At 35.3% G+C, this 17068-nt stretch overlaps 1 protein-coding gene across 2 annotated transcripts in view; it reads right to left on the reverse strand.

The window, feature by feature from the left end:
• Positions 1 to 349: 349 nt before the first annotated feature.
• The window catches only part of l(2)k09848 (lethal (2) k09848), a 46089-nt gene continuing 29370 nt past the window's right edge, over positions 350 to 17068 (reverse strand). For both annotated transcript variants that reach the window (XM_069821128.1, XM_069821127.1), the window contains exon 8: positions 350 to 1180. In XM_069821128.1, the coding sequence (XP_069677229.1) occupies positions 995 to 1180 (186 nt within the window). In that variant the 3' untranslated portion in view covers positions 350 to 994. The remainder of the gene's footprint in view (positions 1181 to 17068) is intronic.

A 17068-nucleotide genomic window follows, 5' to 3' on the forward strand; every position in this document is an offset into this window, starting at 1 on the left:
CTCACATCCAATTCCAAATGCAGTGTTTTGTGTTCTGTTTTGTTCACAGTTCAGCAACGTAATACAATGACTAAGATTTATATATACTCATATTATCCAATTATCTCAGCTGTTATCTGAAGGCAATGAAAAGTGATAGTGATAAAGGAGATGATGTAAGTGTTGTGCAATTGGAGACAGCAGGTGACATCAATCGCAAACTTATGCACTGTGCATGGAGACCATCGTATTCTTGTGAGAGTAATCTTATCTCTGTGTAAAGAATGAAAGTAAGAAATCTAGACACAGATAAATAAGATTACTGGAACATTACTTAGAAGAGAACAAATTGTGCAATAATCAGATATTCTTAAGTTTATGCTGTAACTTTTTATTTGCGATTTCACGATTAGTCTTTGAAATTTTATACCAAACATAACTGGTAAAGCTGATCTGACGTTAACACATCACTGCTTAGCACTGTATCATAATTACAAAACTACAAACATTTGGTAAATTGATACATTTCAGTCTGTGGGATGTAAGTTTTAGTATGACAACTGAAACATGGCTGAAATAAAAATAGCTTGAGGACACGTCATTTGCGAATATAGACAATACATTGTTTAAATGAAATTCACAATCGGATTGTAAGTATTTTTTAATCAAGTCCAATGACTGATAGCTGATTGATGATCTTGACACACCCATCAAAATGGTGATGATAAAATAAGTTAGTTGTTGTACGACTGTAATTGCAGATTAAAGATCACTGGCTGGTATAAAACTGACACTGTCACTAAAGTCGAAACACATGAACAAATGTCACTTCAGTAATAATTGATACGTAGACATGCACAGTTTAAGTGTAAGAAAAATTCATCCTAAAAATAAAGAAAATTGGACATGAAAGTTGTAAGATTTTCAAATTGCAGTGAATGTGTATAACTTCCATTCAGCTAGGCACTCTTAGTTAGTTCGAAATGATACTCACACATGGCAAATACCTAATATTTCACTTAATTTTACACTTTTTCCTGGGTGAAGTCTCGTGTATGGTTTCCATACTGTCGAAAAGTTCATCATAGTCGTCTTCAATGATTTGAATATCATCCTCCTCTTTAACAACAGGTTTATCGACAACATTTATGAAGGCATTAGAATGCAGCAGCACGGAGTTCAGACGAGCTTTCAGGTACATCTGTCAATAATCAAAATTACCAAAAAATTACATTAGGTTGTTTTCAATGCCAAGTCTTTGAAAACAAAGCAATGGCGGTTCAGGGTACAATTTATAGGTGGTTAACTTATATCTTTAAATTTTACATTCTGAAAACGGCCTTCAAATAGTGCAAAACAGATTTAACTCCAACAGAAAGAAACAAGTAACGAAAATATGGAGAAGCTTCCTTTTACAATGACATTACAAATAAAACATAACTATGTACAGTCTTAGAAAAAAGTTTAGTCACACAGATACTTTGTAAGTCTCAGAAATTAGGTAGTGCGCATTATCAAAAGACGAGTCACCTGATTCATAAGAGAAGGTAATAAAATTAGTTTTGTTTCGTTGTATGTCTGATCATACGCACTGCCTCCTTTCTGGGGTGGTATAAAGTACGGTATCTGTACGACAAAACAGAATCAGTGTGTTATTAGGTTGCAAGCAAACTACCACCACAATTCAAAATACACAACTCAAAGGGTCCATTTGTGATATTTCTAAGTTAGATGTGCACACACAAAAACTAAGTAAGAATTCTAATCATCAGCTAATGGTAGAGCAATTGACACATTGAATGGAACTGAATGTTGTGTCGCTGTTAAAAATTAACTCAAAAGGTATTGGGAGTAATAACTATTCAATCTCGATTCAATCAAAAGAATATAATAAGTTAAATAATAATAATAATAATAATAATAATAATAATAATAATAATAATAATAATTGTATAATAATAATGATTTTATTATTTAACAGTGGTGTAGCGTCAATGTAAGCTAAAAAGCTCAGCTTCCCCAGTTAATAATTTCATAATAAACCTGCAGTCTATGGACAAAATTATTTATTAATTTTAATAGAATTTATATTTATGCGTTAAATATTGTGATACGGCAGCTCAGGATGATTTGTGATGCAGCAGTAAACAAGAAGCCTGCACACACCTGCTTCCAAGCATACTGGTTTCTTACACTCACTTCTGTGTAACCCACCCTGCAGATTTTCTATCCCTTTCTAACTAAACTATCCTGGTCGCAAGGCTAGCAAGAAGCTAGCTTTGACATTGAAAATAAGTAGTTTCCGAGTTATCCCTTTTCGTCAGTTGTGTTCAGTTGAAGTGTTAGTGTGCATTGTGGCTGATATAATAAATAATGAGTGAAATAACAGTTCCTGACACCAATTTACTCGAATTTTTTTAGGACAATTCTATTATCAAGACTGACTTACGAACAAAAGTGTGATCTAAAAAACAAATGACCGACTCCCTTGCTGTCAATGAAGGACACAACCAAAAGACAGATGCATACTTACGTACTGATACTAATACTGTATCTATTGACCGTTAATATTGCGATTCCTCTAACTTTGACAGGGAGTTAGCTAATGTTCTACATATCCATGTCTATTTGTTAGAGATATGTGTAAACCGTGAAATCATATTTTACTACATACCATATGAGGTCATGCCTTATTGGTGTAACTTACGAGGTTCCAACCAATCTTCGATTGGTGACTTGACATTGACTACTATTTATTTTAAGACTATATTTTTGTAATACATTTTCTCATATTGCACGAAAGACAACTTGAATTAGCTTCCCCTGCTCAAAGTTTCATGCTACGCCACTGTTATTTAATGGCAGAGTTAAGACCATACAGTCTTCTCTAACACTCAACCAGAAGTAAGACTACGAAACAAAGAACATTACAAATACAACAAATGTAGTACACAAAAAAATTGAAAGAGATAATAACACACTGGAAACAATAAGTTAATAGAAAGATAGAAATGGGAGACGTACAGCATATAACATATAGAAAGAAATAAAAAAAGCATCATAAAATGTTGTTGTTTTCTAATGCCAGGCGTTTGACAATAAAGTCATTTGACCTCTTGCACTCCAATATTTTTCGAAGATATTGTCATGGTCAGCCACTGAAGCACAGATTTTGAGGTTTTCCGAATCCATTTCTTAGTTTAAGTTGCACAATGGACAGTTAGGGGACTGATATATTCCAATTCTATGCAGGTGTTTGGCCAAACAGTCATGGCCTGTTGCCAATCTAAATGCAGCTACAGACAATTTGCATGGTAAATCGGGAATTAACTGTGGATTATGATGCAGAGAGTTCCATTTTTTCCCTTGGGATTGTGTTATCAAATTTTGTTTGTTGAAGTCTAAGAATGTAGATTTAATAAATCTTTTCACAAAGTAATACATAGATTTAGTAACAGGTCTGTCAATAGAAGTGCTGTCCTTCTTTGCTAAAGCATCTGCATTCTCCTTTCCCAGGATTCCACAATGGGATGGTATCCATTGGAATACAATTCTTTTATTGAGTGTTATTAATTGAGAGAACATTTTAGTTATTTCTGCTGTTTGAGATGAAGGTGTGTGTCCAGAGACTATTGATAGAATAGCTGTTTGGAGTTTGACAATATAACTGCATTCTTAAATTTATTGATGTGGCATAGAAGATTCCTAAGACTTTCACTTATTGCAATGATTTCTCCATCAAAACTTGTTGTTCCATATCCAAGAGATCTATAAAGTGAGAAGAACCAGCACGTAACACCTGCACCGGCACCTTGCTTCATGGAGATCAAGGATCCGTCGGTGTATAAATGAAGCCAGTTTTGCAGAGGGTACCTTATACTAATTGTCTCTAAAGACAATTGTTTCGTTATTTCAGTGTTTACTTCTGATTTCAGTATTTATTCTGTTAAATTTAGATTAGACTCTGTATTTAATAGACTTAAAGGATTTGGTTTAATTTGTAAGTTTTTCTTTTAAATTCGGGATGTTGATTTTCTGTTTTAATTCTTGAACCAAGGATATGAAACTTTTTTGAGTTTTTAACCTACAGAGAAGACTGTATGAAGGCTAATTGTTTCCTGGTAATGTGATAAGTAGGGCCTGGATAATTATGTAATTACATGTTTTTTTCTATTAGCATTAAGATACGAGATTTGTGATATGTTGGAGTTTCATGCCAATTAGAGCCTAAAAACGTAAACTTGAAAGTATATATTTTGCTCTTAAGTACATATTCTTACATATTTTGCTCTTAAGTACATATTTTTAGATATTTATTAATATTTCCATGCTTAATTGCAATTTTATTCGTTATAACATGCCTGTATATCCTACAAGTGTATGACCTTGCGTGAGAAGGTCAAAAGGGTTTTCTGTCTTGAATCTCACTGCCCGTCCGTCGGTCACATGATGTGCACCTTGCCACTGCGTGTCCAAGCCATGCCATGTCACAGATTGAAGCATCAGTTAGTCGCAGTTAGCTGGCGTGTGTAGATTGAACAATAACTTTGTGTTGTGTGACCTCAGCATTTAATTCTTTTTTAATTTCAAGTTAAATGTTGTACTAAAAGATGCTGAAAGAAAAAAATCTCACTCTGTGTAAAGTTAAAGCATTACACAGAGGAATTTGACAATTTATCCACACATGGAAAGGTACTTTTTTGCCTTGTTTGTGAGAAGAATGTGCCTTGTTCTCAACGTTTTCAAGTCCTGGAACACTTATCCACGTCATCGGGCCAGTGCTTCGAAACCATATCTCAAAAGCAGTTGTTACTCACTGAACCTTAACTCAGAAATGCCCGGAACCTCAGAAATCTCAGTTTGCAAGTGATCTGTGCCGTGCTATGGTTTGTGCTGATATCCCTATTTGGAAGTTAAAAAATCCAGTGCTGTGCGAGTTTCTTGAGAAATACACACGTGAAACTGTGCTAGATTAACCTACAATCAGAAAGAACTATGCACCTGACTTATATATGGAAACAATCAACTCTATTCATTTGAAAATTGGTGCTGATGATCTCATTTGGATTTCAATTGACAAGGCAACTGATGTATAGGAATGATATATTGGAAATGTTATAGTGAGTGTGTTGAAAGATAATGAAGTGAGTAAGCCTATGTTGTTAACTTGTGAGGTGTTACCAAAATGCAATCATCAAAATATTGCTGAATTATTTAATGATGCAATGGAACTTTTGTGGCCCAATGGGATGAAACACAGCAATGTGATGGATGCAGCACCATATATGTGCAAAGCTGCCACAGCTTTGCAAGTTTTATATCCTAAAATGTTACATCTCACATGTCTTGTGCAAGTATTCCATCGCATAGCAGAACTGGTTCCATCTAAATTTTCTAAAGATGACACACTAATTTCGAATACAAATAAATTATTTTTAAAGGCTTACAACAGAGTTGATAAATTCGAAGAACTGTTTCCTGAGCTTCCACTCCTTCTTCATTCAATCTTAACGAGGTGGGGAAGCTGGATTGATGCTGTAGGCTACTACCCAAAGAATTTTGATTCTGTGAAACAAGTTCTCCAGCATTTTTATTCCCAAGATGCAGTTTCTGTAGAAATACCAAAGCAATCATTTAGTGATGCAAAGCTTAAAAATGATATTGCCTACATCCAGTGCAATTTTTCGCATTTATGCATTGTCATTAAATCTTTGGAGACATCTTCCATACTCTCAGACAGGCTTGATGTTGTTCATTCTGCAGTCACGTCTCTGGAAAGTCTACAAGGGCAGGTTGTAGCTGCAGTGAAGGATACGCTTTCTTCCAGTTTGAAGAAAAACCCAGGATTCAAGGCTATCAGTGCTATTAACAGAGTGCTAAATGAAAGTAGTACCGAAGTCTTTGAAATTGAGTACACACCAGAAGTTTTGTGCAAGTTTAAATATGCACCCATTACATAATGTGAATTTGAACGATCATTTAGACAGTACAAAGCCATGTTACATGATAACAGAAGAAGTTTTCTATTTGACAATTTGAAACACATGTTTGTTCCTTATTGTTATGGGGTTCGTAATGTGGAAAATTAACAGCAATATGTAATTTTCAATTTTTAAGTTATTTACATGCATCTCCAGATTATTATATCTAGTTGTAATATTGGATCCATAATATGGTATGTGTTAAGACAAGACGTGATTCTGTAGGTAGCCTATCAGCAACATATTTCAAGGAAATGTAGATGATATTATGATGTTACATATTTCTTGGTATTTTAATGGTTTTATTACATATTTCATGATTTTTAAATACATACATACATACATACATACATACATACATACACACATATATATATATATATATATATATATATATATGTACATATTTTACTGATTTTTTATCCAGGCCCTAGTGATAAGTTTTTCATTCTGGATCAGTGCTTTTTCTTCTATTGTCATTTTGATGCTGTTAATATTAGTGAGCTTGGTTTTGAACAAGTTCTATTTCGTTTATGAAAGGTGAAGTAATTAAAATTTCTCCGCAGTACATCAGCACTGGCTGTATAAATATTTTGTATGTAGTGTTCAAAGTATTTCTAGAGCATCCCCATTTCTTTCCTGCTAGTCTTTTCAGAAGGGAGAATCTTTTACGAGCTTTTTCAGAAATATATTTCAAATGGTTGCTCCATGTTAACTTCCTGTCGAAAATAACTCCAAAATATTTGGATTCGTAAGTCCTAGGAAGGTGTTGGCCACTGTACTGGATATTGAATTCTTTTTCTTTTTTACCAAGTGAAAATATTTGGTAGGCACAATAAAATGTAAATAGTGAGTCAGAATGAGTGGGATATATACAATGTATAGAAATGTGAGACAATAATAATAAAATATAGTGAAGCATAGAGCATATGATAAATACTATTTTTAGGTACACACACGAAAGGAAGGAAATTATGACAATAATTAATACGACTTCTCAAATGGAAAAATGACGAAAAGAAAGAAAAAAAACAAATAAGGTAAATATCACTAGAATATCTAAATGTACAGAATACATTACGTGGAAACATAAACACTTATAACAGTAAGTTGGTTTGGCAACTCGTCATAAGATAATTTTCTAACTTAGATATAAAAGATTTCAAGGTTCGGCAGCCCTTGACTTCAAGCAGCAGAGAGTTCCAGTGACAAGAAACAGCTACAGTGAAGGATGAAGAATACAGAGATGATGTGTGGAGTGTAATTTCTAGCATATGATCACGTTGTGATCGAGTATTAATATTATGATAACGAGAGAGAGTATGGAAACAAGAAAATAAATAAGAGGGTATTGAAGCGTGCATAATTCGATATAAGAGAGAAGCGAGTGCAAATTTCTCCTTTCATTTATAACCTAAACCATGATAACTTCTCGAAAGAAGGTGAGATATGATCATAGTATCGAACATTACAAATGAAGTGGAGGCACGTGTTATGAACACGGTGTAGTTTCTGGGAGGAATAAACCTTGAGATCACTGAATAGAACGTCGCTATAATCAAAGTGAGGTAGAATGAGTGCTTGTATAACAGTCTGCTTTAATTTAGATGGATAATGATACAATCTTTTTAGTGAATGCACAACAGAAAAATGCCTTCTTACATGTATATTTAATATATACATATATATATATATATATATATATATATATATATATATCCCAACTGAGATTAGATTCGAAATGAAATCCGAGGTTTTTTGTGGTCAAGCTAAATGGGATAATTGTTTTATTCAGTTTCACAGGTGTAATATTCAGGTCGTTGATATCAGGAACTAATCTATTGGTTGTAAATAGCATAGCTTGTGATTTATATGCATTTAGGTTAAGTCAAAATTGTTGAGACCAGGAAGAGACAGAGTCAAAATCTTCATTAATACTATTAATGCTGTCATTCAATCTAACAGGACAGGCTGAAACATACAATTGAACGTGGCCTGCGTAAATGTGATATCTACAATGCTTCAATAATTTAGAGATTCCAATAATATAGATAGAGAAGAGCAAAGGGCCTAAAATTGTGGCCTGAGGAACTCCTGACTCTATAGTCTGCCAGGTGATGGTTGTGCAAACCTGCAATCAGGTCAGAAACTGCAACTGCATCAAAGTCATTGTCTTCTTGATTGGTCTCAGCAAAATTTTAATTAATGAATGAATGAATTAATTAATTTAATGTTCTACCCAAGGGCAGGCCTTTCACTGCAAACCCAGCTAGTCCAATCTTTCCTATTTTCTGTCTTCCTCTTTGTCTCCTCATATGATCCATATACAGTGCCTTCGTAGCTCGGCTGGACCGTTATGCGGCAGCCTTGGACTGGGTGAAGATTGGTGCACCTGCCGCCAGAGTAGCGCTGTAGCTACCGCTGACGCGCCAGTCAGTCGAGTTGGATCTGTCGTGAGGGAAAGACGTCTGTGCGCGTGTTGTGAGTAAAATTGTGTTGTTTCGTGATGATAAAGTTTCTATTAATAATGGTTGAGTACACTTTAGAACAATGTATTTTTCTCTATGATGCATGTGTGAAATACTCTTCTGCAAGAAGGTGTCGAAGAGAATTTGAACATTGGTTTGCAGATGTTCGAATTCCTAGCAGGTCAACTATTCATGACCTTGTCAATAAAGTCAGACATACAGGATCTTTTTTGAACAAGAAACGTGTTCAACAACGTAACAGAAGAGAAGCTTGATGAAGTAGGGGCCTGATTAGAGCACTCACCCTGCAAATCACTGCGACGTTTAGCACAAGAGGTTAACATTTCCAAGACGTCAGCTTTTGTGGCAACGAAACTTCTGAAACTTAAGCCGTAAGGGTAACTGCAGTTCATACTTTACAACCACAAGATCCTGTAAGTAGGGTTAATTATTGCAATTGGTTTGTGCAGTCCGTTCATAATGGCGATGTGGACCCACTTTTAACGTTCTTCACTGATGAAGCGTGGTTTCATCTTCATGGTCATGTTTGTACTCAGAACAATAGACACTGGGCTACCGAAAATCCCCATATTATTCATGAAGTTCCTCACCACGCTGCAAAGGTTGGGGTGTGGTGTGCAGTGAGTGCGAGTAGAATTATCGGTCTCATATTTTTCGACACTACACTTGATTCACACGTTTATGTAACTTTAATTTTAAATATTTTTTTTTCTGCAACTAACAAGAAATGAACGATTGTGTGGCTGGTTTCAGCAGGATTCAGCTACAGTGCACACCGCTGCGAATTATATGCATGAATTGCGAAGTGTGTTGGTGACAGAATAATTAGTCGAGAATTGTGGTCATCTCGTTCCCCTGACCTATCTCCATGCAATTTTTATTTATGGGGAACGTTAAAGAATAAAGTGTACGCATCAAATCCGTACACGTTATAAGAATTGAAGGACATCAGTCAACATGAACTTCTGCAAGTGAACCAGAATTGTTTTCAGAGATATAGGGAATGTGTTCGAGTTGAAGGTCATCACTTTCAACATCTGTTGTGATGCAGGTAAGCCTAATGTTAGTAGAGTAGTTAGTGTTCCGTACCCATGACTTGCCGGTCATTTACGTGTAACTCTGGCGTGTAACACTCAGTCCAAGGCCGCCGCAGAATGGTCCGGTCGAGCTATGAATGCACTGTATCTTAATGTCGTCTATCATCTGATATGTTCTTCTGCCCCGAACTCTTCTCCTGTTCACCATTTCTTCCAGTGCATCCTTCAGTTGGCAGTTTCTTCTCAGCCAGTGACCCAACCAATTCCTTTTCCCCTTCCTGATCAGTTTCAGCTTCATGCTTTCTTCATCCACTCTTTCCAACACAGCTTCATTTCTTATCTTATCTGTCCACTTCACATGTTCCATTCTTCTCCATATCCATATTTCAAATTTACAATTCATTTTTAATAATCAGATAGGCCGATCTTATTGTTAATATATCAATATAGTAAAGCTTTTTTTCAATCTTCATGGCTTAACACTTTGAACAAAACCAAGTTACATATTGTATATTTACATTTGTACAAACGTTTTCACCCTCCAATGGGCATCATCAGATACAAACAATATTAAAATATCATATGTCTAAAATCAAGTATATAAAAATGTGCAAGAATGTTTATCATGATACATAACATATGAAGAAAATCTCATATTATAGTGTTCACAAATTAACATGTTAAAATGGACTTGAACAAATGTATATTAAAATGTACCGTGAAGAATCATTATTAATATGCCTAAATGGCTGTATCTTGTATGCTATGTACGGTATCAAGAAACTGCATTAGTTAATGCTTAATATACTTTGTGTACAAAGATATACATTCATTCATATTAAATATTGGGCCATTCCATGTCAAATCAACACAAAACAGTGGACTTTTCAACCCGATCACCTCAGATTTTCATTAAATTTGGTGGGATGGTAAAGAACCTTAAGTTAATTAATTATCTAAAGTTTTAGCCCTCAATAATGCACAATATCCATACAGCAATTCTGTCAATATGAGAAAAAATGTAAAAATGTTGCATACTATGTCAACAAAAATAATTCATAACTTCTCTTCTAATTGAGGTAGAATCTTAAACTTGGGCTTATTTTAAAGCTAACGAATCATACTTTTCAATAAAAATTGGTTTGCATCGAAGTATCGAATTCTTTATTGAATGGTCACGTGAAACACATTTTAACATTGAATATCTAAAAATGCAGGGCACAAATTATTTCGCGAAAAATATATGTTATAGAGGCAAGAGCATTCTCCCCTTGGTAACGTTTCAGGAATATGAGTAAAAAAAATATATCAATGTCTTGGTTTGTAGCACTTAAACCCATCTTACACCAACACTGCATGCATGCGAGTTCGTACTTGTCTGATTATCTGCGTCGTCGATCTGTCAGGCCGTCATGAGTGGCAGTTTATACAGTCTTCAATTTATACAAAACGTGCGATCTGTTTCAAGTGCAGTGTCGTTAGTTTTTGTAGTATGTGGTAGTTTTGTACGATGTAATGGAGTCGCGTTTTAAGTTATATGTTTGCTGCAATCCCTTCGAGAAATCAGGGAAATGTAATTAGAGGAAAAATTTAAGAAGTGTTATATCGTGGATGCTTAATGTATTTTCTAATTTAAAACAGGAACAAAACGCGTGCGCTATGTGTCGCAAAGAAATAAAAAATATAATATGATGCTATTACACAGAATCCTCAGAATGACTCTAGGAATTAGGAATACGTCGATTCTACAGCAAATGTAAGTTCATTAAATACAAGTCTTTTTGACCAAGGTGTGTTCCTTATTAAACAAAAAAGGCTACAACAAGAGAAATATAAGAGACAGAAATTTGAAAATATTGAAAAAGTCTTAAAAGATAAATTCTTCGATATTAAAGATGCCGAGGAACCAGGACCTTCATCAAGTCCTGATTCTGAAATTTTGTCTCAGTTGCAGGAAAATTTTCAAAATTCAGGTAAAAGTGAGAAAATCACCATTTTAACACTACTACCCAAAAGCTGGAGCATAAATAATATATAAAAAAAGTTTCTTTCAGCTTCCGAATACATAATTCGGAAAACCAAATTCCTGGCAAAGGAAAAGGGAATTTTGTGTTCACCAAATCTGAAACCTGGAAAACCTTTGCCTGCGGCTGTTGCCGGTAAAGTTAAAGAATTCTGTTGTTCTGACGAGATTAGCAGAATGATGCCTGGTAAGAAATATTTGTTATGATTAAAGAATCACGGAGTAAATCACATGAGCAGAAATGAATTATGTGCAGCGTTTAAAAATTCTAACCTTGAAATGAAGGTAGGATTCTCCAAATTTTCAGCTCTTAGACCAAGAAATTGTATTCTAGCTGGAGTTAGTGGGACTATACTGTCTGTGTTTGTGTCCTCATCAGAATGTAAAACTCATGCCGGAAGAAATTTATTAAAGTTTCAGGTCTATGTGGATTTCTAGAAAATTTTTCTTTATACCTTCCAACTTATCAACATTTCTTGGCTAATATGGTGTGCAATCCTCCTCATATAAATTGCTTGTTCAGGAAATGTACAGAATGTCCTGAACCATTCAAAATAAGAGAGGGTTTAGAGAAATGTTTCGAATAAAACTTCAGTGAATCAGTGACCTACAAGCAGTGGATGACGACTGACTGATCAACGTTTGAGACCATAGACAAATTTTTCGACTGTCTCTTGGAGAAACTTGGTGATTTACTGACTCACTCATTTATATCATCTGAACAAAGTAAGTTTCTACGTGATATGAAATCATTTCTACAGCCATGTCAGCTTGTTGTGTTATGCGACTTTGCTGAAAACTATTATTTCGTAATCCAAGATGAAATTCAGTCATACCACAGGACTAATGTGCAGACAACCATTCATACTTTCGTAATATATTATAACGAATCATCATCCGATACAGTCTCTATTAAAAATCTGGTAATAATTTCACACTGCCCGAAACATGACACTACAGCTGTACATCTGTTTCAAAAATATCTAATGGAGTCATTAAAACAAACATCTTTAATTCACCACAAAAATTATGTATTTCTCCGATGGATTCTCTGCTCAGTATAAAAATAGGAAAACATTTCCTGAACCTCACATTACAGGAAGAAGATTTTGGATTTCCAGCAGAATTGCATTATTTTTGCATATCGCATGGCAAAGGAGCATGCAACGTTGTAGGTGGGACACTTAAAAGGTTTACGGCTCGTACTAGTTTGCAGAGACCATCCGATAAACAAATAACTACACCTAGGGAATTGTACGACTGGACAAGGGATCATCTCCCAAACATTAATACCGTTTATGTGACTGTAAAAAGCTATACTGAAGAGGAAAAAATGCTTGCTCTTTGATTTTCAAAATCCACCACAGTGTCTGGAACACAAGTTTCATACAGTCCTGCTGTTTAGGTTGGGTATTTTACTTGCTAAGCAGTTTTAAAATGCAGCTGAAACAACGCAGCATCCTGTCTGGAAAGATGTTCAGGCTATTTCATCTCAGCAATGAAAGGTAAGCATTTCTTACAGAACTTCAGGTTTAACAAAATCCATGTGACAATAATTTATTTAAGGTAATAATTAAAAAAATTCGAATTATGTACTACATGTTAAATTACATAGCGACATTCAAGAATATGATCAAATATAATTAAATACAACGAATGTGTGGGACATAATTATCACGACATACGGTTAGCTTACGCTTTCAGTGACATAATAATTTTTATCTTTGTAACCTATGATGATTCCAAGTTGAAACTTATCAGTTCATTATATCACTAATTGAGGCGTACTATATATTTTTTTTCCTTAAAATAGAACACCAGCATATTTAATTATAAATATATGAAAATTGTTTCACCATGTTTTTTTTAGTGTAATTGAATACATACAGAAAACAATATAAGCAATAAAAACTATCACATATTAAGAATGTATCACTCAATTTTTGTAAATTTATCTGGAGACATTGTTGAGATATATAATTTTAATTGAAGCGGCATGCTTACAAAAATATGATTTTTCTTCATGTTTGAAACGCCACTGACAGAAAACGAAAAGCACAGGACATATGAAACTTGGCAGTTTTAGTTAGCGCGGCAGGTAAAACAAACTCTCAAATTTTGAAAGAAATCTGAGTCGGTCGGGTTGAGCGCCTTGTTGATTTGATATGGAATGACCCTATTAACAAATATGCAACAATTTAATATTATTTAGCATCAGGGATGATCTAGCCTTCCGAAAAGTGAATTGCTCTTCAGGTAGCAGAGGCTCCACCAGCACACTTAACCTCTGAGTTAGGAGCTTGGTAAGTAGTTTGAATGCTACGGATTCAAGGGCTATACCCCTATACGATTCGGGTCTACTTGCATCATCCTTACCCTTATAGAGTAGCTTAATAATTGACTTGCGCCATATGCTCGGGTATTTCCAGTCTCTATACCTGGTATTTAGAATCCCAAAATCTTTTATGACCAAGACAAGCTGGCTTTCGACAACTACACTTTACTAATGAATAGGTCATATGCCTCAGCCGAGAAATAAGACGGTTTTAACAAGAAAGAAGATACTTTAGCAATATTTATTGACTTTCAATTAGCATATGACTCTGTTTGGAGAAATAAATTATTACTAAAACTCCAGAAATTAGGTATCTCCAACAATATGTTCAGATGGATGTCAGAATTCCTTAGTCAAAGATTTATTGCTACTAAATTCAATAATTCTCTAGTTACAGACAAACATATCGAGGTATATCTCAAGGCACTGTCCTCAGCACAACTTTATTCAATATTTATATAAATGACTTACTTTCCCTATTAGAGGAATCAAACATGAAAACAGCACTATTTCAGATGATATAGTTTTGTGGACTTCTGGATCTCACAGACATAGAGACAAAATTCAAAATTCTGCTCTTAAAGCTCTAAATCAACTACATGAATGGAACACATCAAATTTGATGGCACTCAATTTAAGCAAAAGTAACTAAAAATATTTTCACTTGGTAAAAAAGAAAGAGAATTCAATATCCATACAATGGCCAACACCTTCCTCAGACCTAGACCTACATATATTATAACAGGCCTGCCCAGTCTTCCCACACACATTGCAATGAGCTGTCCGCGTAGTAGTTTAACTTTTCGCCGTAGGGTCGCTAGTCACTGACCTTCAACTATATTAGTTAATATGGTATGGAACCATGAATGACAAACTTTTAAAGATGCATTTGAAATCACATTTAAACAATTCATGAAACAAATTTAGTACGGAATATTATGTTATTTACTTAATTGATGTGTCTTATAAGTTGACGTGTAGAGATGCATTTATTTTCAATATAAACAGTGTGGTACTTTGTCCTTGTTGATGATCCAACTGCAGCTTATATTTTGTGCACTTTTCTCAACAACAGTTTAGAGTGAAGTGCCGTTTTCTTATATCTTGCCTCTTCTGACACTGTCCGACAAAAATTACTAATATAGGACCTGAGGAATTTGTTTAATAGAAGGTCACGTAATTTTGACTCGTGATTACCATCATTTGTAGGACTTGTCACATTTCACACTAGAATTTCGGATCCGGACAGGATGTAGAGCATCTTTAATAATTCTTATAAGGGATTTTTATGTTTGTGATTGTTTGGAAGAGAGATCTTTGTTGCAGAATCCAAGGCACAGACTATTTTCAGGAATTTCAATGTAGGGTAAAAATATCCTCCTCTGTTGAGGCCTAGATCATACATACCCAGATAGGTCGGCCTTATTGGCTTTGAGGTTAACAATTTTGTCAGGTTTACTATGCTGCCATCTAGTTGTTACATAAGAAGTCACGCCACTGTTTTTGGGATGAGGACAATAGTACCACACTTAGCTTCTGTGGAAAATACGGGTCAGTTTCCTATCAAGCCTAGGGACATAAGGAGAAGGATCTCTAAATTGAAAACTCATAAATCAGTAGGACCTGATGGTATCGCCGGAGACGTACTAAAATTGGGAGGGGAAGCCATGATTCCCTATCTAGTGCGTATATTTGAAATATCAATTAACAATGGTACTGTCCCGCAAGATTGGAAAGATGCAATAGTAGTGCCAATTTATAAGTCAGGGTCTCGCTCAGATACAAAAAATTACAGACCGGTCAGCCTCACCTCTGTGGTTTGCAAACAGATGGAACACTTGATTTCAGCTTATCTAAGGCAGCATTGGGATGACTCAAATTGGTTACATAACTGTCAGCATGGATTTCGGGGGGGGGGGGCTATTCATGTGAGAGTCAATTAGTAACAGTATGTCAGGATTTAGAGGACAGAATAGATTCCAGTAGCCAAGTAGATGCAGTGATTATTGACTTTAAACACGCATTCGATGTAGTCCCATTTGACATACTGTTGGTTAAACTACAATCAACAGGGGTTGACTTTAAAGTACTCCAATGGATCAAAGAATTTTTAACTTGTCGCACCCAGAGAGTATGGGTAGGGGAGGAATTATTGAACCCAATTGAAATTACATCCGGGGTCCCACAGGGGAGTGTCTTGGGGCCTCTTCTATTCTTGGCTTTTGAAAATGATCTGCCAGTTAATATCTTGTCTAGGGTTTGCTTATTTGCGGATGATTGTATGGTATACAGGGAAATAAAAAGTTATGAAGATACTACTCTTCTCCAGAATGACCTCAATAGAATAAACGATTGGGCAATGGCCAACAAAATGAAAATAAATTCTCTAAAGAGCAAAGCCATCAGCTTTACAAGGAAAAGAAATAAAATAGTCGCATCGTATACGTTAGGGGGTGAAACCATTCCGGAAGTTAATAAATGTAAATACCTCGGAATAACATTTAGCAGCGATCTCGGCTGGGGGGAACACATTACAGACACAGCGGGAAAAGCATGGAGAGCGTTACACTTTGTGATGAGGGTACTAAGAAAAGGTTCTGATAAATCCAAAGAGATTGCATATAAATCACTAGTACGTCCAGTAATGGAATATGGTGCTGCATGTTGGGATCCTTACAGATTAGAACATATTAAGACACTGGAAAAGATTAAAAAAACGGGCTCTCAAGTGTTGTCGGAAAAATTCACCATTAAAATGGGACACACTCACGGACAGGAGAATGCGAATTCGATTATGCGCACTGTTCAAAACATACAGAGGTAAGCCTGCCTGGAGAGAAATAAAAAATAGCTTGCAGCCGCCAAATTACTCTTCAAGGAACGACCACTCATATAAATTGAGGGAAAGAAGGCAGAGGACGGACACTGGAAAGTTTTCTTTTCTCAATCATACTATCAGGGACTGGAATGCTTTACCTGCAGACTTACTAAAGGCTTTACCAACAACCAAAAATGTATTTAAAAATAGGCTTAAGGACCTTACTAATAGACGGTAATTATACACAGTATTTAAATGTTGTAAATGATATGTTGTTATTGAAGTGTTGTATCAGTGAAGAATTATGTTGTGTCAGTGAAGTGTGTTGTGTCAGAGAAGTGTGTTGTGTAAGTGAAACGTGTTCCTGTCAGTGAAGCTTTATAGTTTATAGTGGCAGTGCAAAGTA

Source organism: Periplaneta americana, chromosome 3 (genome assembly GCF_040183065.1).
Source record: "Periplaneta americana isolate PAMFEO1 chromosome 3, P.americana_PAMFEO1_priV1, whole genome shotgun sequence".
In the NCBI taxonomy this organism is placed as follows: domain Eukaryota; kingdom Metazoa; phylum Arthropoda; class Insecta; order Blattodea; family Blattidae; genus Periplaneta; species Periplaneta americana.